This window comes from Heloderma suspectum, chromosome 2 (assembly GCF_057233095.1).
Source record: "Heloderma suspectum isolate Gila_16-S chromosome 2, 16-S_ref, whole genome shotgun sequence".
In the NCBI taxonomy this organism is placed as follows: domain Eukaryota; kingdom Metazoa; phylum Chordata; class Lepidosauria; order Squamata; family Helodermatidae; genus Heloderma; species Heloderma suspectum.
In genome coordinates this window covers 192,182,044-192,205,754 of record NC_139459.1, presented here as the reverse complement: position 1 = coordinate 192,205,754, position 23,711 = coordinate 192,182,044, and the positions used below count along the sequence as shown (strand labels likewise).

The 23,711-nt window shown below is 46.9% G+C and overlaps 1 protein-coding gene across 2 annotated transcripts; it reads right to left on the bottom strand.

The window, feature by feature from the left end:
- Nucleotides 1-6,716: 6,716 nt before the first annotated feature.
- Nucleotides 6,717-16,058, bottom strand: INPP1 (inositol polyphosphate-1-phosphatase). 2 transcript variants are annotated; one of them, XM_084837008.1, is made up of 6 exons: nucleotides 15,906-16,058; nucleotides 13,397-13,603; nucleotides 11,082-11,142; nucleotides 10,187-10,390; nucleotides 8,723-8,897; nucleotides 6,717-7,752 (listed from the first exon to the last, which is right to left on the bottom strand). In XM_084837008.1, exons 2-6 carry the CDS (start codon nucleotides 13,598-13,600, stop codon nucleotides 7,257-7,259), a joined length of 1,140 nt encoding a protein of 379 aa, XP_084693134.1. In that variant the 5' UTR covers nucleotides 13,601-13,603; nucleotides 15,906-16,058; the 3' UTR covers nucleotides 6,717-7,256. The 2 variants fall into 2 exon arrangements, with proteins under 2 accessions (XP_084693134.1, XP_084693133.1); XM_084837007.1 differs by lacking the exon at nucleotides 15,906-16,058 and adding an exon at nucleotides 15,370-15,673 and having other exon boundaries at nucleotides 6,736-7,752.
- Nucleotides 16,059-23,711: the final 7,653 nt, after the last annotated feature.

Sequence of the window (23,711 nt, the reverse complement as noted above, 5' to 3'; positions counted from 1 at the left end):
GGTGCCCAACCAGCTGCCTGTCAAAAACCCACAAGTAGGACATGAGGACAATAGCACCCTCGCAGTTGTGTTCCCACAGCAACTGGTGTACATAGGCACACTTCCTCTGACACTGGAGGTAGCATGTAGCCATCAGGACTAGTAGCCTTTGATAAGTCTTCTCCATTAATTTGTCTAATCCCCTTTTAAAGCCATCCATATTGGTGACCATCACTACATCTTGTGGTAGTGAATTCTATAGTGTAACTATGTGCTGTGTGAAGAAGTACTTTTACCACTTTGATGGTAACATTCTGGTGTCCTCTTGACCTGTGCCCTTAACTCTAGTGAATTATTCTGATGGATTCCATAGACCATCTGCAAGTTCAAGGGTTGAATGAATGTCAAATTTTTAAAAAAGAGAGCAACAATTTAGCTTTTATTAGGATAAAGCCAGCGCTGCTTGCCTATCTGCAACTCTGGTTACATTTCCCCTTCTTTCCCATTACTCCCGCACCAACTACTGTGTCATTTCCTCACTTGTCTCCTACTTACTGAAACACACACACACAGCTGAATTCCCAAGGCTGTGGGATTTATCTCTTTGAAACAGTGTTTTATAGATAGTTATAGTCCTAACTATCAGAGAAGATTTGTAGCACATCTTCCTGCTCCACTGAGCAGGGTTTAATTTAAGCCAGGGCATTCAGGCTCTGAAAACATCAGTAACAAATCAGCTCCCTGAGCATGTAAGAGCTGCTTTCCCTTACTACTAAGCAAGCATGGGCAGGCCACAAACACTGGAGAAGAACGCATCTAAAACAGAAGGCAGAAGATTCTCCAAAACAAATGAACCTTTCTCTGCATCTTTCCTTTAATCCCCTGCCACCTCTGAAACTTAACTAATCCAGCATCAGCATCTGGTTTTACTGTTCATCATTAGGTGCCTACTGCCCCCATCACCATGACTATTGTGGAACGGAGAGGGGGCAGAGCCAGTTGTCCTCACCTGACACTCTGGAGGGGGCAGAGCCAGTTGTCCTCACCTGACACTCTGCCAATTAAAATGCTGCTTCTGTAAGGACAATACTTATTAAGGCTCTCACCTCCCAGCCCAAGCATTGTAGTCCTCAAGAAATACACATTAGAATAAGATCAACGGGAAGTACAAACCGTAGCTTTTGTGGTTTGCTACCAAAATCAATTCAAATAGTTGCAGAACAGTTACACAGAAGGTACGGAGCTAAATAAGGCTGTGGTTTGTTAATGCTCAGCCAAAGTTCTGCATTGTCATTGCTATTGAAAGAGCACAATAAGAGGGAAGATATTTTATTTGCCGTCTGGTCACCCTGTGAATCAGGAACAACTGTTTGCCTGGTCCTTTTTCTGCAGAACAAGGCACGCCCAAGCCCATTCAAATCAGTACAATTAGAGGTGCTTAACTCTGCATAGGGTCGGACTGTGAACTTAATCCAGTCTTGTCAGTTTTCCTTCCTCAGCACATGCATGCAGTTTTCATCCTGCTCTTGGCAGAAGGAAATTTCTCTCTCTGCTTCTGCATTAATTTATTAGATTTCTCAGAAGCTTATCTTGTTAGAAGCATTTCTGGCAACAGAGTAGCAGTGACAAGACATCTGCCCTTCCTTTGCTGAATAGTTGCCACAGGAAGAGCAAAGGAACTTTTAATACACAGCTGCCAGCCAAGGCCAGCTTGGCTTAACTGTTTTATTGGTTAGCCCTCCCCTCTCCAGAACACTTTTCATGAGAATACTTTATGATGAGGCCATTCACAGAAGTGTTAAAGGTTCTTGTCACTAAAAACGAGAGTATTGCCAGAGGTGTGTGCTTTGTGTTATAATAATGCTTCGTTAATTATTTTTTAAAAACTCGACTGGCCCAAGGCCATTTGCTGCCTCAGGCAAAGAACAAGATGGCGGCCCTCCTCATTCCATGTATAGAAGCTGATGGGACTGGCAGTTGAATCTTATTTCAACACTGGGGATGGGATATCATCCTCCATTACACCTGAAGCAGCAACCTAGTTTAGGAGGTGTAGGCCAGCTTGTGTGACATACATAACTCTGTCCTCCAACAGAAGGGAACAGCCAGGGAGTTTAGGAAGACCAGTCTGGAGGCTGCTGCTGCTGCCTTCCCTCTCCCTGCTCCTTCAGTAGCTGCTACCTGAGATTATTGTCTTACTCTGGGCCAGTAAAGTGAAGTGGGCTCTACTGGCCCATTCCAAGGCTGCTCCTGAGGTGTGCAAGGAGTAGTGCCTTGTTTAAAAGCAGAATCGGACTTTTGAGAGACTTCCAGGAGGCTTCTGGGAGTGCAATTCTGTTTTCAAGCAAGATGTGGTCTCTCCATGCACCTTTTCTTCCAAAACCGCTGCTTTTTATGCTGCCACTGCTGAGGCAGAAAATGCAGCAAAAGCAGGGGAGGTTACGAAATGGCTGGGGTGGAGCTCAATGTGACCATGTATTGCCCACCCGCTTTTTAAAAAATTATCTGCAGAAAACAAGTTTATATAAAATTACTAACAGTGTAATTCTATACATGTCTACTTAGAAGGAAGCCCCATTGGGTTCAATGGGGCTTACTCCCAGCAAAGTAAGTATAGGATCGCAGCCTAAATAAGCTTCTCGTCCTCTTACTATGCTTTGCTAAGAAAGTGCATCTTGACTCTTAAAACTGGCATCCCGCCTCCCTGAAAATTATCCATAAGATGCTTTGTTCATAAACCTTTCCCTCCCTGTTAAAATTTATGAGACTAACAGAAAACCTATTAAATTGCCATATGGTTAGCTTATTTAACTGTTGTTGTCCTACATTGTACTATAACTTGTCCTGGGGAACTAATCTGCATTAATTGAGCCTGAATTGTGTACCCAAGGGACCATCTACATGGCGCCGACTTGGTCCTTTGCATCGTCGGAGCTGCGCAGCTCCTGCGCTGCAGATGCTCAACCAGCAAGATATACAGGGCGAGTTACTGCGCAGTTTCGCTGCGAGAAACTCCGCTGTGCCCTCCCTCACCCCAAAGTATTTCCAGCTTTAGATATGCAAAGGCACGACGGGTGGCCTTGTTGATAGTTGAAATTTCTCCTCTGCTGGCCGATGGGTCTTTGCGAGTGTTTTGCTGACACTGAGGTTTCCTTGCAGAGAAACAGTATGCCAAAAAGCTATTGGACCATGGCGAGCAGGAATTCCCTTCCCAATTGCGCGGTGGGTAGCAAGCAAGCAACAAACAGGAATTTGACAGATATATGCAAGACAGTGACACAAAGTCCTGGTCCGCGTTGAAATCAATGGGAAATCTCCCTTCCCCCTCCCCCCAGCTTGGATTTGCAACCATAGTGATTCCTTTAGCTGGTATGATTGGCATGTGTCTCTGTCAACCCTCAGACTTTAGAAAGAAAGATAAAGAGAAGATTTCTGAGGGAGAAGGGGCAAAATGCTTTAAAATTAGGGGCACAGTGAAGGAAGTCCACCACCCCTTTTTTAAAATGTAAGTGATGGCCCTTCCAAGTTTGGTTTGGTTTATTTGCTGCCCAAATTAAAAGCAGCCATGCTGGACCAATGGAGCTGCACAGGGAGGAGTGGGGAGGAGGAAGGCGTCACACAGTTACCGCCCACGCCATGCCCACCGCAAACCGCGATGTCACCCTGAGGGTTAGACAGTGCACCCTGCTGCGGTGGACCCACAGCAGCTGAAAAGTTTGCAGCAAAACACCACCTTGGAAATCTGCATTTTGCAGGCAGAAACCACGGAAGGCTGCAAAGTGGCGAGTGCATCATCTGTGCTGAGTAACCTCGCCTCACACCCGCCCTGGAGTAAGAGCCAGGTGTAGATGGGCCCCTAGCCTTCTATGCTACCCCCCCCCCCATCTTTGGAACCACTGATCCGGGTCTGCCAGAATCATATCGAAAATGGCATACAAAAATAGTAGTGCCTGCTGAGATATTGAACAGCTATAACCTGAAAGTACTGAGCAGAACCAGCAGTGTATACATGACCTGTGCTTTTAAAATTCTGTGCCAAGAAAATGGGATTCTGCAACCTCCTTACAAGTGAGGCAGGCTTGTAGACATTATTCTGTGTTTGCTAACCATATGGAGAATCTAAGAACTATGCAGAGTATTGAAGCCCACATCCTGCCCTACTTTGAATTATTACTCAACCTCCTTGTTGAGGTTTCGAGATTTCCCAGCTATCTTGTCTTCACGGCTATAAGGAATAGACATCGTGCTCCTTTAAATGCTTAAGAAGAAAGAACTGAGATACTCAGGATGCTGAATAAATATGTCAGTACTAAAAGTCTGTGCTTGCACAGAATACTTACAACAACCTCCCCCAGGCTGGATCGGATTACATCCACCTTTCTGTTAGTAGCCTCCCAGTTTAAGCATAAAATGCAACAGGCTAACATGGAACGAAGTCAGCTTTACATGACTAAATACTCAGGCTTTCTTCACATGGAGCTTTTATCCTGCTATTGAGATGGCTCTCTCACAGAAGTTTGCAGGCTCTTTAGATGATGCTGTGAACCTTCGGGGTGTCTCTTGCACTAAATGCCTTTTGTTTTAAATGCAGGATTTTAGGGTGGTGTAGAGATGCTCTCAGTCACGGGTGAAAGCTTGTTCCCGCAAGGCTCTCAATCCAGCCGTTCGCAAATACCGTCCAAGTCTGAAGAGCCATGGTGCCACCTAGTGGCAGAGGGACGTATTACCAGACTGCCCACTAGTTACCGGTGGTAACTGTCTGAGTAATTAATTAGGATTTCTAAACCATCCTGTTTCTTGTGTTCAGGGAGGGTAACAGTTCCCAACCATCAATAGTCACGTCTGAGTGGGGCTTTTGCCCTCTAGCTCGTTGGATCCAGCTTTGGAAATGGACTGGGTTACTAAACATCTATGTCCTATGTAGAGTTAGGCCTATTTATTTCCATGGGCTTTATCTGCATAATTATGCATGGGATCAAGCACTGGACAACATACATTAGCTTTTTAGTCAGATTGAGGCTGCAATCTTATATACACTTATCTGGGAGTAAGTCCCATTGACTAAAATGTGACTTATTTCTGAGTAGACATGTATAGGATTGCAGTGATAGAAATATATTATTTTATGTTGGATTTTCAAAGTATAGGATTACACCCTAAACCAAAAGATTGTTTGGCCCCAAGAATTTTCCACAGGCGTATTTTTTAAAGTGGGGTTGTATTTTAGCTGATGTTAGTGCTGCTGCTACAGATTTGTTGATTTTGTCTGATTTCAGTTTTGATCTCATATTATTTAAATTTATTTGTTTTGGGTTTTTTTTTAAAGTATAATGACCTTTTATGAAAATGTGATAAATACATTTACCATAAGTTAGACTCCATGATAGAAGAGCAACTGATACTTATTTTTTCCAAATACACTGTTTATTAGTTACTGGAATATTATGCTGTGTTTAATATTACAGACATACTGACTGAAAAAATAAAATCTGAGAATATTCTATGCAATTCCAGTCTTATTACTATTAATAAGACTGTGAAACTACTATAAAAAGTAAAATTAAACTTTTTTAAACAATGAAGAAACCGTATTATGCATTGATTACAGCAATCGGATTAAATACATCCATATAGCGTTGTTCAACTTTCATGTTCTTATTGATTCCAAATATTTGAATTGAATGACTGGATGCATTATGGCCATGCCTTCTTTCCTCACCCACTGGCTTATTTCCTGATGCTGTTTGCCTGTTTCAAAAATATATTTCCAAACCATAAGGGCTGGAAATTTACTTTAAAAATAAAAATAGAGATTCCCAGGCATCTGCTTCAGTTAGTCTGCATGAAATTCTGGTCATATGGAATTGCAAAAAATTAATTGTCACAGTACATATACCCACACTACATATTATTAATATTATTATTAATTAATATCAATTAATATCAATTAATATTAATATATATTAATTCAGCTGCTATGGCTCCTTCCAAAGCATCCTGAGGCATTCTCTATTAGAGACTGCAGAACTACAATTCTGAGGATTCCCTGTTAGAGGGAGAATGTCTTAAACCAGTTCAGTAAGGCTGTAGTGTGGACACAGAGTTGGAAAGGACCTGAAGGCCATCTTGTTTTTCTTCCTAACATAAAGCAAGACCATCCATACACTAGCTCTACTTGTGTAATTCAGATTTTGTGTATCGGGAGCAAAGAGATGAGCGCACCACGGAAAAATATGCCTGTGCAGCAAACAATTGCACAACGCACCATTGCAGAGACGTTGCCCTGGTTTTGCACATAACAGAAGCCACTGTGGGTGAATTTCCTGACAGGATTTCTTGTTGTGGCAGCGCCCGCCATTTTGAATATTCGAGCTGTGGCAGGCAGGGGTGAAGGGGCAGCATGGTTTGTCATTATGTGCGAACCTGTTGAGGGTGGGTTCTTGGGGTGGTTGACAAGCCACCCAGAACCCATGGGCTGTTTTAGGGTTGCAGGTGACTTATCAACCACTCTAACAACCCACCCTCGACGGGTTTGCACATAATGACAAGCTATGGTGTTCCCCCACCGCAGCTCGAATATTCAGAATGGTGGGTGCTGCTGCAACAAGAAGCCCCATAGGGAAGTTCACCCACAGTAGCTTCTTGTTATGTGTGAACTGGGCCAGTGGGTGCTTCTAGATGGAGGGCTTTGAGCACTAACAATCAAAAGGCAGTGTGCAGCTATTCCATCTTTTTTTCCTTAATGGATTTTTTTCTGGTAAGAAAAAAGTCAAAATAAGTGTGCGTGGGAGGGCTACAAATGGAAGAAGTCATGGTCTCAACCCCCCTCCCTATAAAATTCTGTGAATGAGGCAGGGCAACTGCACAATAAAAGTCTCATCTGGAAGCACCCAGTGAGGACTAAAGCAAATATAAACGGAAATTATTTAATTGTCTCAAGGCATGTTTACTGTATTACCCACAATGCACATTACCCATGCGAGAGAAGGAATATATCAAGTAAGGTTGGGCTGGGGGGAGCAATTTAAGATTCCCCCTGTCTGCTTTGCCCCAGAAGTGAAGTTTCCAATGACTCAAATAGCACAGAAAAGCCAGATGTGATAGGTACAAGTTCCATGCCAACCCCATCCCATGCTGGCATGTTCCCTCCATCAATGACGGATTGGTCCCATGGTGAGGAAATCTGAGCCACAGAGTTCCGTGCCTGGTGACTGGCTTCCTCTGCTCGCACAGAGATGAATGCCTCAGCCAAGCTACGCCCGTCCAGAGAAGGCGTTCTAGAAGGCATCAACCGCAGCCGCCAGTGTGGCCATCACAGCCTCCAGATGCTCCGGGTAGACATAGGCCACGAGGCCTCCTTGGTTGGCCCAGCGCTCAGCACCCACAGAGCCCTCCACGGGCTTGTGGTAGGTTAGTTCAGGCAGCCGTTTGCGTCGACCAGCATGCCACGCCTGCAAGGCCTCTGACAGATCGACGATGCCTCCCCCGAGGGCCCGCAGGATGGCGTGGGGGCCGCAGGAGTCCCACTTGAAGGTGCTGCCCTCCGAGAGCACATAAGCATCCGCAAGGCCCAGGGCCACACACAGCATCTTGTACCCGGCTCCCGAGGCAAAGCAGAGCTGCTCGCCGTAGAGAGGAGCCAGAGCCTTCTGCAGCCCTACTTTCTCGTTGCTGCTCAGCACCACGCGCGGGGAAGCCTGTAGCTGGGGCTGGCTTAGTGAGCTCAGGTTGGTGCCTCCATAGGAGATACCCCAGTGATATTTGCTCTGCCACCTGTAGAAGAAAAAAGAAGGGAGAAGTCAGGGAAGGCTGGCTCAGAAAAGCCGCCGCCGCGTGGCGTTCATAGGACTTGGGTGAAAGAGCAGCGTGGCGGCCACGCTTCCCGCCCATGACAAAGCTGGAAGGAAGATGGCTGGGATGGCTCTCAGTGCTGCGTGAGTGGAGAGCACAACTCCGAGGCAGCAGTGCATGATGCACTGGAACAAACGACGTCATGGGAGTAGGTGGAGGGAGGGATACCTTTGGGGTGGGAAACGTGTATTGGAGCCAGCTCTGGGATTTGTTTTATAGTCAGTCTGTTTGTGAGCTGGACTCTTTCTATGTGGAAAGTTACGGTCCACTCCTTGGGTCTAGCAAAAATGTCTGCAGTGGCGTAGTTGGTGTGCTCAGGTCTCCGCTGGATGGGCTCCATGTGCAGACATGTTCTAGATCAGGGATATATAACTCCAGGCTTCCATACTTAGGCCCAGTGGAAGTGAAAAATGACAACTTCTCCAGAGCAAAGATGAATATAAACAATGCCTCACGGTAGTGAGCTTGTGCCAAGCCTGGGTTGTATACTACATTAGTGCTACTTAGAGCAGATACAACCCCTGGTCCCACTTTTAAAAATTATTTATTATTATATTTACATCCAAATTTTTTCCTCTTGCAAGGAACCCAAGGCAGCTTACATGATCCTTCTCCTCTCCATTTTATCCTCACAACAATTCTGTCGGGTGGGTTAGGCTGAGAGTCAGCAACTGGCCCAAAGTCACCTAGTGAACCTCATGGCCGAGTGGGGACTAGACCCCGGGTCTCCCGAGTCCCGGTCTAACACTTGGACCTCTACACCACACGGGCTGTCAGTGTGGCCCCCTTCCATCTGCATGCATGGCGATGTCTCTGTAATACAAGGGGAGGATTACAGGCTAAGCCAACCTGGCTCACACGTGCAAGAGTGTCCCGTGGGTGCCATGATTACCGGTGTGCTGGCAGTGCTTCCTGGAAGAAGGGCTCATTGATGATGCCTAGGACGGGTTTGCCTGAGTGACGGTCGTATGCTCCTATCAGCACCAGTGCAGAGTGGAGCCCTGATGGGTAGATGCCATCCACAGGCGCTACGTTGCCACACCCACGGATGTACTGATTGGTGGAATCTGAGGAGAGAGAACCCATGAAACAGAACTTCCCTCACCCAGGCTCCATAGCTGCAGAGCAAGTGTCAGGGCGCTCCCTGCTGGATGAACTGGGGTTTTCCATACAGGCAGTGGAGGGGCCGTAGCTCAAACAGAAGGTCCCTGGTTCCATCTCTGGCATCTTGAGGATTAGGTAACAGGCGAAGGGGAAAGACTCCCAGTCTGGCAGAATCACAGCCCAGTGGTAGAGCCAGCGCTTTACACAGAGAAGGCCCAAGGGTTCAATCCCTGGAATCTCCAAAAGGGCATTTCACACATGATTCAGCAACAAACCTGAGTTTACCAGCAAGTGCACACCTGACTTGAAGCTTCAGTCAATCACCATTCCCTGACAAGTATGCCTGTATGATACGTGCCTCCAAACATCTCCTCTGTTGCATTCAGAAGTTATGTATTTAGGGTCAGATTTGAAGATTTATTTGATCTGAAGATAGATTTCAAGATTTATTGAAGGGTACCTAACAAATATGGTGTGTGAAGGGACTCAAATAAACTGAGGCACCAGGGCTGAGAAAAGATGTCTGCCTGAGAGATGAAGGCACTGCTGTCAGAGCAGATACTACTCGGCTTGATAGACCCATAGGGGCTGTTCACACAACACGCTAACTCACACTCAATGGCTGAGAGTGGGCTGTTTTGAACCGTGGGTTGTTTGTTGAACTGTGGTTTAGCATGCTGTCTAAATGCAGCACGTTTTCCCACAGGGTGGGTGATCATGTTGTCTGAATGCAGCTGGGTTGGCTTGTTAACCATGCAGTGTGACTCGTTAACCACCTTGAACAATCCAACAACAAATCGTGGGTTCTCAAGGTGGCTTGTTTGAGACACCCTGGCTGTGTTCAGGCAACACGCTAACCCATGGTTCAACAAACAACACACAGTTCAAAACAATCCACACTCAACCACTGACTGTGGGTTAGCATGCTGTGTGAACAGCCCCGTAGTCTGATTTATTAGAAAGGCAGATGATGATCCTCTCTTATATCACCCAACCCACAAGCCCAGCACTCATCCTCTGGAAGTTGAAGAAAGGATCAACAGAGTCTAAACCAGCCTTCCCAACCTGGCACCCTCCCAATGTGTTGGATTACAGATCCCATCACCCCAGCCAACATGGCTGGGGGTGATGGGATCCATCCATCCATCCAGCACATCGGGAGGGCGCCGGGTTGGAGAAGGCTGGTCAAAGCTCACATTTCCCGGTGCTCTCTAGTGCCCAACACAGCTGCCTCTCTTGCCGCATTACTCACCTATGGGGTCAATCCACACAGCCAGGCTCTCTGTGGAGATCCTCACGTCGGCAACATCATCCAGCACTGGGTCTGAAAGCGCCACCTCCTGGTGGATAGCAGCAGCCAACAACTCAGCTGCTGTCTGATTCCGGTCCAGGACTTTTTGCAGCAGAGCAGCTGTTTCCTCTTGGGTGGGACAAACCTGAACCACCACGGTCTCCCCTAGAAGGCAAGTAAAGTTCAGTGGGCTAGAGGGCCCTTCCCTATACTCTTGCATGGGAAAGAGTATAGCTCCCTTGAGACTAGGAGAAACTGCTGCCTATGGGCTGGATCTGAGCTTTATTCGGTCCAGTGGTCCTATCTCTAAGGAAGAGAAGCAGCGACTCCCCTTGTGTTTATCCATCTTGTGAAAATTGCTCATGTGCATTTCGGGAAGGCAGAGAAACACTTCCAGTTTGGTTCTTGAGACTGAAGACTATTGCTTTAGGCCATGCTCTCTGTTCACATGGGTCAACAGTGAGGCCCAGCATGCCTAGTCCACGCTCGTGCCTAAACAGAGAGTGCCTCGAGAACTTTCCCCCAAATCCTTTGCAATGCACAAGGGGCTCCTCAGCAGACAAGCTGATGGGGATAGAGAGCAGAGTCCCTTGAAGTAGGACATTTGAAGGGAACAAAGCAGGCCCAGGGAAGTTCAGTATAGTATTTTGCTGAAGAAATGCGGGGTGGGGGGAATAGCTTGATGAATAAATAGAGGGGCCATTTCAGGCACCAAGTACGTCAGCGTACGCAGAGGTGGATGACAACAGAATCAGTAGCCAATGCAGCATAAGGCTGAGACAGAGGGCCAAGGATTTGACAGAGGACAGACTGATACTTTTCCCTCTCCCCACCACTCAAAGGCAGCATCACTCACCAAGGCCATTTTCAAATTTGTTGGACTCCTCACCACGAATATGATCTTGTAGTTCCGGAAACTGGTAGCAGCAACAATAGGAAAGGGAAAGGAAAGGAGAGAGAAATGGTGTTGAACCGGGGATGGGGACAAGAGAAAGAATGCGGCTTAGTCATGCTAATTAGTCTGATTCAGGATGTGGCTAATTTTGGTTCACCAATTCTGCAATACCCCATCCTGGAATGATCCATTGGATCAAAAGGAGACAGCTGTGTATCAGGTCAATCCCAGCCAGAACTTGTGTCCCCCAAATGGCAACTCATTCTGAGTTGAGCAAAGGCTGAAAGGGCAACCTGATTTGTGCATAATGCTTACCCATGTCTTATTTAACCTATTGGTTATTGAAATCTGGGTTGTCTTTATTTATGAACCATGGTTTGTTAATCACAAAAATCCAGAAAGAGAACTCATGGTTTGTTGTTGGGTTGTGAACTCTGGGTTCTTTAAATAATGGGTTGTCATTATTTGTGAACCCAGAACTGTGGGTTGTTTTGCCAAGCTACAGAGGCAACAGGCAAGAAACGTATAAAAAAACCAGCTGCTCTACATGCTAATACTACGGCGCTGCAAAGGCATTTGGGATACTAGGAGGGAGTGGATGAAGGAAGAGGGAAACAAACAACCCAGGGATTGAGAAAACAAACAACAGTTTTTTCAATTGTCTCCCAGACAAACCCTGGATAGAGCAACAAACCATGGGTTAAATTAACCACATGCATTATGTGCAAACCAGGTCTGTGTGCAGAGTAAATCCCATATACTAGGCAAAGGGCTTTTTGTTCCCCGCTGGGAAGAAGGCCACAGTCTCTTTCTATTATGTGTCCTGGATCCTCCAGGAGGCCGGCCAAGGATTCCCTCTCCCCCAACCCCACGTGAACAGCAACAGAGGCTCTCTAGGAGTTCTCCCTTTATGCACCTCAGCTACTCACTCCCATAGGACTGCATCTCATAAAAGAAGGAGTAGCTGAAGTACACAAAGGGAGAGCTCTCCCAGGGTCAGAGCCACTGTTGCTGTGTTCACACTGGAATGAGTGGCCCAAGGAGACCTCTGCCAGTAAAAAGGTTGAGGCAGTGTCAGCCTCTCAGTCAATCCAAGCCCAGGAGAGACCTCTTCGGAGGGGGAGGACTGGGATTTCTCAGCAAGCCCCACTCCCACAGAAGACATGGGGCAGCCTGAGGAGTCTTACTGCAGGGATGCCTTGCCTGAGGTCCCCCACAACCCCTTTGATGCCACCCCAAGCCCTGCTGTGGTTTCTGACCCTCCCCCCTCACCTCACAGCTTACTAGGGCATTGGGCCAGTTGGGACATGGAGTGTCTGCCTGCCACTATAAAACCCTCTTACCCAGGGCTTACTCAGGAGGAAGGATCTAGTCGGGAGGGAGGGTCTACTTGTAAGGAGGAAGACCCAGCTGAAGCCACTGAGGAAGCAGACCCAGCTATAATGCTAAGCCAAGAACTGTCTGTATACAAACCCTCAATCTTCTCCCAGAACTTCGCTGGGTTATCACCTTCTGTTGAGTTCTTTACTGCAGCTGGATGCAGAACAGGGGCAGCTTTGGGACCAGGGGCTAGCTATGGCAGTGACCAGATAGAATCCCCAATGTGTCCCTGGAATGCTCTCTTTTTGCCTCTTACCACTGGCAGAGCACTACCAGGAGAGCAGCCAGTCAGGGGAGGACCTCCCTCTCTCCCTATGTAGGGGGAGGTCTGTAGTATCCTATGTCCCCGGGACACCTGTGCAGGTACTGGAGAATTGCACCTTTATGCATTTATTTAAAGCATTTATGCCACAGGCAAGGAACTTGTGGCTGTCTGGAGGCTGTTGGACTGCAACTCCCATAATCCCCAACCATTGGCTATGCTGGTTGAGGCTGCTGGGATGTGGGGTCCAGCGACATCCAGAGGGCCACAGGTTCCCCACTCCTGATATCAGTGTGCAGTAGTGGCAGTAATTCTTCTTATTCCAGCAGTTGGAGGATGAAAGGACATGGCGGCTACATGGTTGATCCTGCTTTTGCAGCTCCCAAAGGTAAAGCAGCTTCTCCACCATCACCAGTTCCAGCTCAGTTCTAGGTGCTGATGCTGTTGCAATCTAGGGCAAGTGGAGCAGCTGCTTCAAGCTCGGGAGGGGGGGAGGAAGAGAGCACTGCTACCCCCACCCAGAGGCAGAGGGTGCTGCTCCTCTAAGCATCTAGCCTGATTCCCGGTCCAAAGCTGCTCTGCCACGCCTTGCTCTGTTTCCTGCTGCGACAGAAGGCCCTCCACCCAGCAGTACCTCCTTTCCCACATCGTGCTTGATGACCTCTTGGATGAGCACGTCTGCCAAGGTCTTGAAGTCCTGCAGGAACTTCTTGTTCTTGTCCGCCCCTCTCTTCTCCTCAATGAGCAAGCTGAAGAGCGCCTCCTCCTGGCGACACAGCTGCGCAATGCAAGCTGCCTTCTCCGAGGCAGCCAGCAGGCTCCTCAGAAGAGCTGCCATGGTCTAGGATGGGGGAGAGAGGAAGGGCAATGCTGTGATGGAGAACGACTCGGGGAATCGGGAGGCAAGAGCCCCGTTCCCTCGTCCTAAACCCAGCAGAGCCTGGCACCTCCGATTTCAGTGGGGCGGTGAATCAACACTGGGTTTCAGTCAGAACCAGTCAGAACTTTGAAGGAGTTACCAAGGTGTGGAACCCATTTTGGGGATAGGGTTCAGCACTTTGAATAGCTCTTTTAGAGTTCTGACTGGTTTAGGCTGAAACCCAGAGCGGATTCAAGGCCCTGCTGAAATAGGACCCACCAGCCTCCACTGCCTAAACCCCATCCTGACTGATTAGCTACAAAACCTGGAGCCCGAAAAGAGAAGGCAGAGGACTACTGGGTTCCTTTCCTGTCTCCTGGGGTGTATTGAGATCAGGGAGGGCCCCAGATTCAAACCTCACCATGCCCACAAAACTCGCTGAGTGACCTGGGGAGAGCCACTCGCTTGCAGCCTAAGCAACCTCAAAGGATTGTTGCAAGGAGGGGGATCTGGGGTGGGGGTGCATGTGGAGAACCTTCCCCAAGGAAGGGCAGGATGAAAACATGAATAAATAAGGCTACACACCCACACTCATGGGAAGAATGAACAAAGTGGGACTTATTTCCAAGTAAATCTGCATAGGAATGCACAGCAAGGGTACCAGCACACACACACACACACACACACATACGAGGATGCCCAGAAAACTTGTTTCTATGCTGCTGTTTAATTCCTTCAGTGTAACATATTTAGCCAGCTTAGGGAGCAATTCTATGCAAGTTTAGACAGGAAAAAGTCCTATAACTCCCAGCATTCCCTAGCCAGCATGGCTGGGTATGGAATGCTGGGAGTTGTAGGACTTGTTTTGTCTAAACATGCATAGGGTTGTGCCTTTAAAAAGAAAAGAATCAGAATGCTACAATGGGACTTATTTAAGGGAGAGAGAGAAACAGTGCAATCCTATGCATATTTACTCAACATCCGAGTAAGCATGCATTACACAGCACTGAAGGAAGGAAATATAGCGCACAAACTTTTATGCCGTAAACTGCTTCAAGATCCCTTTTTAGATATAATCAAGCAGTGTATAAACTGATAAAATAAAAAATACGGAGCATATACTTTCTACCAAGGGGAGCTGGAGAAGTTTGCAGCAGAACGCCAGACTGCTCCTTCCCACCCCTTCAAAGGAAGGGGACTAGAATTGGGTCTAGTGAATGACAGCAGGGGCCCTGGGATTTTTGACCTGGCTTCTCTATGCAGATGGCAACGATGGACAGTAATGTGGTGGTTTGCTGGGAGCCTTAAAAGCCTTTCACCAGTGTTTCCTGCTATTAGCATCTCAGGCCTGGAGATGCACAGAGATTCAGTGGCAAAAGATGCATTGTGCCCAGTAAGTATCCTGGCGCTTCTCTTTTGCTTCTCAAACGAAATCCCATCATAAAAAGCTGTGAAAGAACTGTGAGCTCCATTCAGTTCTGGTACCGGAACAAATTCCTGGGCTTGGAATTCCTTAATTCTAGGCGCATGTCTTTTACATCAGGAAATGTAGAAGTTCCCCAAGCCTGCTTTAGCACTTCAGGGCGTAATCCTATGCATGCTTAGACAGAAAAAAAGTCATATAACCCCCAGCATTCCCCAACCAGCATGCTGGCTTAAGCCCCTAAGCGGGCATTTCATAGACCATGCTACCCTGTATATACGTCATATCCAAACTTTCCTCCAAGGAGCTCATTTTCCCTGTTTACCTTCCCAACAGCCCTGTGAGGTAGGTTAGGCCGAGAGGCAGCGACTGGCCTCAGGGCGCTTCGTGGCTGAGCGACATTTCCAGCCTGGCGCTCTCCAGTCCAAGTGCAGCACTCTGTAACCACTACACCCTCCCAAGCGCCACCCTTTCGTGCTGTTTGGGGAGCGCCTGGCTTGGGATGGGAGATGTACTCGGCGCCTCCCTTCACTCTGCACATCCGCTGGGCCCCAAATAAGCTCCCACTCGCTCCCACCGTGCCACGTCACGTTAACGCCGCCCCCGCCGGACCAGAAACCTTTCCACGCCGCGCTTTTCTGCTCCCGCGCCCCACCCCGCTGTTTCCGTTCCCGGGCAAGGCAGGGCGGGACGGGGCGGTTCGGAAAGGCGAGCGGGACCCCCGGGGACCCCGGCGATCCTTCACGCGCCGCCCTCCGCTGGCGCTCGGGCCAAGCTAGGAGGCAGCGGGGGCGGGGGAGCCACCGCGCCCGGGAATCTAACGCGCACCCCCGCTCCTTTCTCTGCCGCGCTCTCACCCACCGGATCGTCTTCAGTTGGGCACTCGACGCAGGTCTAGCGACGTCCGGCCCGTGCACAACCGCCAGCGCCGGCTGTATTTCAGATCGAGGCTCATTGATTGTGCGCGCCCTGGTTAAACCCTTCCAGGCAAGGAGGCAGGTTCCCACAGCTGTCCTGACCTGCAACATGTGATTCTACGTTCTGCCCCTCGTCTGGGCGTGGAAACATCAGGCGACGCAGCGCTCAGCTCAGTCCGCGCTCCCCAAATTTAGCGGAGTCGCGGTTTCCTCTGGAGTTTTGGTTTCTTCTGTAGTAACGTTGGAGGCATATTTCACTCTTACGCCCCAAGCCGGCTCCTTTATAGAGCGTACATGAGCATTTATAGAATGTACAAGAGGCCCCGGCTTGTGTCTTTGCCCGAGTCACTGATTCCCCCACCCAGCCCACCCACGCTTCCTGAAGAAGGCCAGCCCGGAGCACTCGTTCATGCAGAGATGCAACAGGCAGCCTCCTCTGAGGGGAGGTTATTTTGCCGTATCTGCATTGAGTGACTGAGGGTGGAATCCTTTGCGTGGCTGGCTGGGGAATGCTGGGAGTTGTAGGACTTCTTTCTGTCAAAACATACGTAGGATTGCACCTTGAATGATCCAGTCATGCCCAATGCAGAGATACAGTGGTATTAAACTCCTGCTCCCTCACCCCATCCCCACCAGGTCCCAGCTGATGGGAAAGAGGGAGGGCAAGGCCAGAGCAGTCATACAGGAACGGTATCGGATAATTGATAATTTAATAATTATTGCCTTTGATAATTTAATAGATGTATTTATCATGACCCACCATTTGCAAATTACTGGCAGGCCCTGGACTGCAAGGAGGTCAAATCAGTCCATCCTAAAGGAAATCAACCCTGAGTGCTCCTTGGAAGGACAGATACTGAAGCTGAAGCTCAAATATTTTGGCCACCTAATGCGAAGAGAAAACTCTCTGGAAAAGACCCTGATGCTGGGAAAGACTGAAGGCAAAAGGAGAAGGGGACGGCAGAGGATGAGATGGCTAGATAGCATCACCGATGCAATGCATATGGACTTGAGCACTCTCCGGGAGACAGCGGAGGACAGGAAGGCCTGGCGTGCTATGGTCCATGGGGTCACGAAGGGTCGGACACGACTGAACGACTGAACAACAACAAGCCCAATCCTATGCAGATTTTCTCAAAAGAAAGTCCCATTGTGTTCAGTGGGGGGGTTTACTCATGCATAAATATGCACAAGACTGCAGACTTACCATGCAATCCTATGCATGCCTATTCAGAAGTAAGTCCTATTTCATTATTCCGATGCCTGCCTGAAAGTAACTCCTTGTAAAGAAAAAGCTACTGCTCCTCCTCCTCTGTACTACCACCACCATCATCATCCCTAACATTTCAAGGGGCCAAACAAAAAACAAAAGTGCAACCCTAGGCTTGTTTGTTCAGAAATAAGTCCCACTGTGTTCAGTGGGACTTACTCTCTAGTAATTTAGGAGGTTAGCCCAAACAACAACACAGGCCTTGTCATCAAGTTTACAGTCTAGGTCAGGGGTCCCCAACCTTTTTGGACCTGCGGGCACATGTGGGAATTTGAGATCATGCTGTGGGCACCACCACAAAATGCCTAATCAGTGGATCGCCACTTTGGTGTCTACCTGTCACGTCTATGGACAGGCTGCGTCTTATTCCACAGAAACCTTTGAGTCTGCTGAACACCGCAAAGTCTCTTTAATAATGGATTGTCTAATTTCGCTAATTGCTGGTGGTACAATACAGCTAGTGCTTCTTTTAAACATTTGTTTGGTAATGTCCAGTAGTTGCTTCTTTTGAGGAAGAGGTTATAACACAGATAAATTTTGTACTGGAACAGTCTTTAATATTCACTAATGTACATGCTCTTTTAAATTATTTACCTGCTTCATGGAAATAAACAAATGGTCAGCGTAAATAGATTCTTTGCACCTTTTTGGCAGCTAAAAGACTGATATTACAACATTGGAAGGGTAAACACTCATCTCCAATAGTGCAATGGACTGAGGACCTTACAACGCTATCAATATATGAACGGGTGGCATATAGATGCCACCTTCAAATGGATACTTATTTGGATATTTGGTCCACTTTTGTCGAACCTCATGTATAATTGCTAGAAAGCTGTATGCATTTCATATGAATCCATGTATGTATGTTTTAAAAAATAAAAAAGCTTTTTTTTTTTTCAAATGGGCACCACGTTGGGGATCCATTTGTGGGCACCATTGGAGGTGCCTGTGGGTGCCATGGCTCCCATGGGAGCTGCATTGGGGACCCCTGGTTTAGGTATATCCTAATCCCAAATTGGTTGCACTGGTTTTGTTTACTCTTACAGGAGAGGTATTCTGTAGGAACAGACAAAGGCACTCTAGGACGGAGTGCACCCCAAGACAGGCAGTCTACGCACAAAGACACTCTCGGTCAGTAATTTCACAAGCTTCTCAATGCTGAAGTTGGTTCCAAGTTCCTTAATTGCAGTGCTCAGATCCTAATTCAATTCAAAGTGCCAGATACAGCCTGTATGAGGAATTACCAGCACAATCCTATATATATCTACTCAGAATTAAGTTCTATTGAGTTCAATGTGGCTTACTTTGGCTCAGTCTTGTCTTGAAAGAGGGTCTATGACCCCCTTGGCAAAGGCGAAGTACAGGCTGAAGGAGCAGGATTGCAGCTTGAGACCGACAGGCATATGGTCAAGGAACACCTAATTACTCTGAATGAGTTCAAATCTCCAGGGCCAGATGAAACGCATCCTAGAGTAATAAAGGAACTGGCAGAAGAACTCTCAGAACCGCTGTCTATTCTCTTTGAGAAATCATGGAGGACGGGGGAAGTGCCAGATGACTGGAGGAGGGCTAACGTTGTCCCTATCTTCAAAAAGGGTAAAAAGGAGGAACCTGGGAACTACAGACCAGTCAGTCTGACATCAATCCCTGGGAAAATTCTGGAGCAGATGATAAAGCAACCCATCTGTAAGCACCTTGAAAACAATGCAGTGATTACTTGAAGCCAACAAGAATTTGTCAAGAACAAATCCTGCCAGATGAATCTGATCTCATTTTTTGATCAGGTAACCTCCCTTGTGGATTGTGGGAATGCTGTGGACATAATATACCTCGACTTCTGCAAAGTTTTTGACAAAGTGCCCCATGATGTCCTCATGAACAAACTAGCTCAAAGTGGGCTAGATTAAACAACTATCAGGTGGATCCACAGTTGGCTACAGAATTGGACTCAAACAGTGCTTATCAATGGGATCTTCTCAAACTGGGGAGAGGTAACGAGCGGGGTACTGCAAGGCTCAGTCCTGGGCCCAGTGCTTGTCAACATTTTTATTAATGACTTGGAGGAGGAGGTGCAGGGAATGCTGATCAAATTTGCAGATGACAGAAAACTGGGCAGGATAGCTAATACCCTGGAAGACAGAAACAGAAAACAACAGAATGACATGTAATAGGGATAAATGCCAAGTTCTGCACCTAGGAAAAAGAAACCAAATGCACAGTTACAAGATGGGGGATATTTGGCGCAACAATACTACAAGCAAGAAGGATCTTGGAATTGTTGTAGATCACAAGCTGAATATGAGCCAACAATGTGAAGTGGCTGCAAAAAAGGCAAATGCTCTTTTGGGCTGCATTACTAGAAGTATAGCTTCCAAATCACATGAAGTACTAGTTCTCCTCTACTCAGCACTGGTTAGGCCTCATCTTGAATACTGTGTCCAGTTCTGGGCACCACACTTTAAGAAGAATGCGGACAAACTGGAGAGAGTTCAGAGGAGGGCAACAAAGATGATCAGGGGACTGGAAACAAAGCCCTGTGATAAGAGACTGAAAGAACTGGGCATGTTTAGCCTTGAGAAGAGAAGACTGAGGGGAGATAGGATAGCGCTCTTCAAGTACTTGAAAGGCTGTCACAGAGAGGAAGGCCAGGATCTCTTCTTGATCATCCTAGAATGCAGGACACAGAATAATGAGCTCAAGGTACAGGAAGCCAGATTCCAGCTGAACAGCAGGAAAAATTTCCTGACTGTGAGTGTGAGAGCAATACGACAATGGAACCATTACCTAGGGAGGTGTTGGGCTCTCCCACACTGGAGGCATTCAAGATGAAGCTGGATAGCCACTTGCCAGGGATGCTTTGACTTGGATTCCTGCATTGAGCAGGGGGTTGGACTCTACAGTCTTATAGGCCCCTTCCAACGCTACTGTTCTCTGATTCTACTCCCAGGTAAGTGGGATAGGATTGCAGCCTAAGATTTAAATAGGTCTACACAGAGTTGCTGTATACTGTGGCTCCAAAGCTCTGTTTATATGCAAATCCCAGGCAGGTCAGGTGCCTCATCCCTTACAGTGGAATAGGAAAACTTCATAGGAGTGTGTAGACATGACAAGGTAAGCCATTTTTACTCATATTCCTATATCCATGGAATTTCCAAATCTGGCTTGTGCAGTCAGATGTTGCTACCACGTCTTGGCACAGCACGTGGTCACTCTGATTATACTGGGATCCTTCCAGTGAGTGAACTTCACTCAGTCCCCCTTTGTCACTGTCCATTCTCTACGTCATTCCACTGTCTGATGCAAGAAGTCGGGAGACAGTAGAGTATCCACTGAAAAGTCGTAGCTAACTCTTAAACTAAATTTAGAGAATCGCAACAGTCCTTCTACTCTTTTCTTTAAGATGCTGGGATCTTTGCTCTCATTCATATTGCTGAAACTTCAGAAGTATAGACAGAAAGGTTAGAAATGCGTTGAATGTGTTGTCCTATGGTCCACCACCCACAAGAAACAGAAAAAAGTCGAGTTATATACACTCTCATTTCCTTTCCTATTTAAGCACTTCTGCATGTGGAGCAGGGGCGTAATGCAATCGCTGTATCTCCAATTTCTATGCTGTCCTGTCCTAGTGATGGTGTAAAAGCTGGAATGGAATGGGCCAGAATGGCCTCTTTATATTAAAGAGGCCGAAACACTTGAGAACAATGTTTTAGGACTAAAACCCTTGCAATATTATATTACTATTAACCCCATAATGCCCAGAACACATCCAGAATGGAATGGTCTGGAATGGGTACTTCTGACTGGGTGAAATCAACCAAACTCACCAGTCACACATAACTCCGTGGCAGGGATGCAATAAGCCACAAAACATCCACAGAAACCATGTTCCAATACCTGTTCCGGGCAATAGTCTGCATTGAAGAAAAAAGGCCTGGAACGGCAACTTCTGAGTGATCCAAATCAACCAAACTCACCAGTCAAACCAGACAAGATGGGACTGATGTAATAAGGTCCGAAACTTCCACAGAAACTACATTTTAATAGTTGTTTGGGCCACAGTCCATATAATGTTGGACAAATATAATGTTGGTTGGTTTAATAGTAGACAAATTTACTTTGGCTATTGGGCAGTATAAAAATAAATAAAAATTTTTGATTTGATTATGACTACATAATTTCAGGCAAGCCTAGGTTGCTTTATTCCCATGTAGGATTATAATATTATGCATCTTGTTCATTTGCTTATAAGATGTACCCCAGAAACTAAATACCCATTCATTACATCACAGCAGGGGCTACAAGGAGCAAAATCCCGGTGTGCACCAAAAAGGGGGTGGCACAAATAAACCCTTGGAAATTTGCAGGATTGGGACCAAACTTCACATGCAGCCTCTCCTAGTCCAGAGGCACCTGATACACCATCAAAACCCTGCACAATTACCCCAGAGGACGGAAAATCCCCGGTGCAACAAATAGAGGATGCCTGCAAGGAGCAGAGCAGCAGCTATCTCAAACACTCTTGCCACGCAACTCTGTAGGTAACCAAAATAAACCATGGTGACCACCAGATGACACACTAACTCACGATGGGTTAAATAACCCCTAATGCAGACTGTGGGTTAGCAGAGTGAGTTATTTCAGCCAAATAAGCCATTATGGGTTACAAAATTCCTGACAGATGACAGGATAATCTACAGTGGGTTAAGTAAGCCATTGTGGCTTCTTTAACCCATCATAGGTATTGTGCTGTCTGAACCCAGTCTTTACCTCATACCTCTGGTAACATAATATTTAATTGCTACATTTATATCTCACCTGCCTTCAAGAAGTTCATGGTGAAATATAGTGGTCCCCCTAATTTTGTTCTTGCAACAACCCCGTGTGGTCGGTTAGGCTGAGCGATGTGAATGGCCAAAGGTGACTGTAAGCCTCAGGAGCGAGTGGGACTCCCCCATCCTAATCTGATATTTTAAGCACTAAACCACACCACACCTATGGGCTTCTGCTGGAAATGGTCATGGCAGATCTTCCCCCTGGATTCTTAGAAGTTTCATGATTAACTGTATCAGTTCCATCTACTAAAATGACAGTGGTGTATTTGATTAATTTCATTCACTCCGAAGTTGCCATTCTAAACTATTTGTGGCTCATTTTGCTCACTTGGAAGTTACCGTTCTGAACTATTTTGCACAATTGGCACTATAGCCCGGAATGGCTACTGACATGTGGTTTCTGTGGAGGTTTTGGAGCTTATTATATCTGTCCCATCTAGTAATGTGTGACTGGTGAGTTCCGTTAATTTGACTCACTTGGAAGTTGCTGTTCTGGCCTATTTTGCGCAATACACACTATGGCCTGGAATGGCTATTGAAACGTGGTTTCCATGGAAGTTTTGGAGCTTATTATATCTGTCCCATCTAGCAGTGTGTGACTGGTGAGTTTGGTTGATTTGGCTCACTTGGAAGTTGCTGTTCCAGGCCATTCTGTTCTGTTCGGATGTGTTCTGGGCGTTATGGGGTAATAATAAAAAAATATTGCAACAGTTTTAGTCCTAAAATAGTGTTCTCAAGTGTTTCTAACATATGCCACTACTTTTGGCATGCTTTTTTTTTTTTTTAATATAAAGGGGTTGTTCTGGCCCACTCCATTCTGGCTTTTACACCATCCCCTAATTCTGTGTATGGATCATTCATGGAGGTATAAAAAGCTGCCACTGGCCACGCATAGAAGAACTTAAATCCATAATTGGTCTTGATGCTCATAGGACAGTGTCACTTGATTTCTTTGCATTTCTATACTGAAAACTCCATACAACCCCCCTATGACTGGAAATTAGTGTCAAAAATCATTAGGCGGGAAGTGCCAATAAAGATGGTTGTTGTTGTTGTTCAGTCGTGTCTGACTCTTCGTGACCCCATGGACCATAGCACGCCAGGCCTTCCTGTCCTGCGCTCTCTCCCGGAGCGTGCTCAAGTTCATATTCATTGCATCGGTGATGCTATCTAGCCATCTCATCCTCTGCCGTCCCCTTCTCCTTTTGCCTTCAGTCTTTCCCAGCATCGGGGTCTTTTCCAGGGAGTTTTCTCTTCGCATTAGGTGGCCAAAATATTTGAGCTTCAGCTTCAGTATCTGTCCTTCCAATGAGCACTCAGGGTTGATTTCCTTCAGGATTGACTGATCTGACCTCCCTGCAGTCCAGGGGACTGGTAAATAAAGATGGTGTGTAACCCTAATTTCTTCTATACGAAGTTGCTCACAGACGTTTAACTAAAAATCCGAAGTGTCTATTTAGCGTCATTGCCTTAGAGTTGGGCTAAAGTTACCATAGCGAGGGTTATAATTCAACTGTTTGAAGGCGGGACTTCCTGGGTTGTTGTGTGTCCCCCCCCCCCAGCCCATAGGAAAACAGTGGAAAAACCAAGGATAATGGTGTAGTTTGGATTAAGCAGCAACGATGTCCTCTCCTTCCGCAAGCAG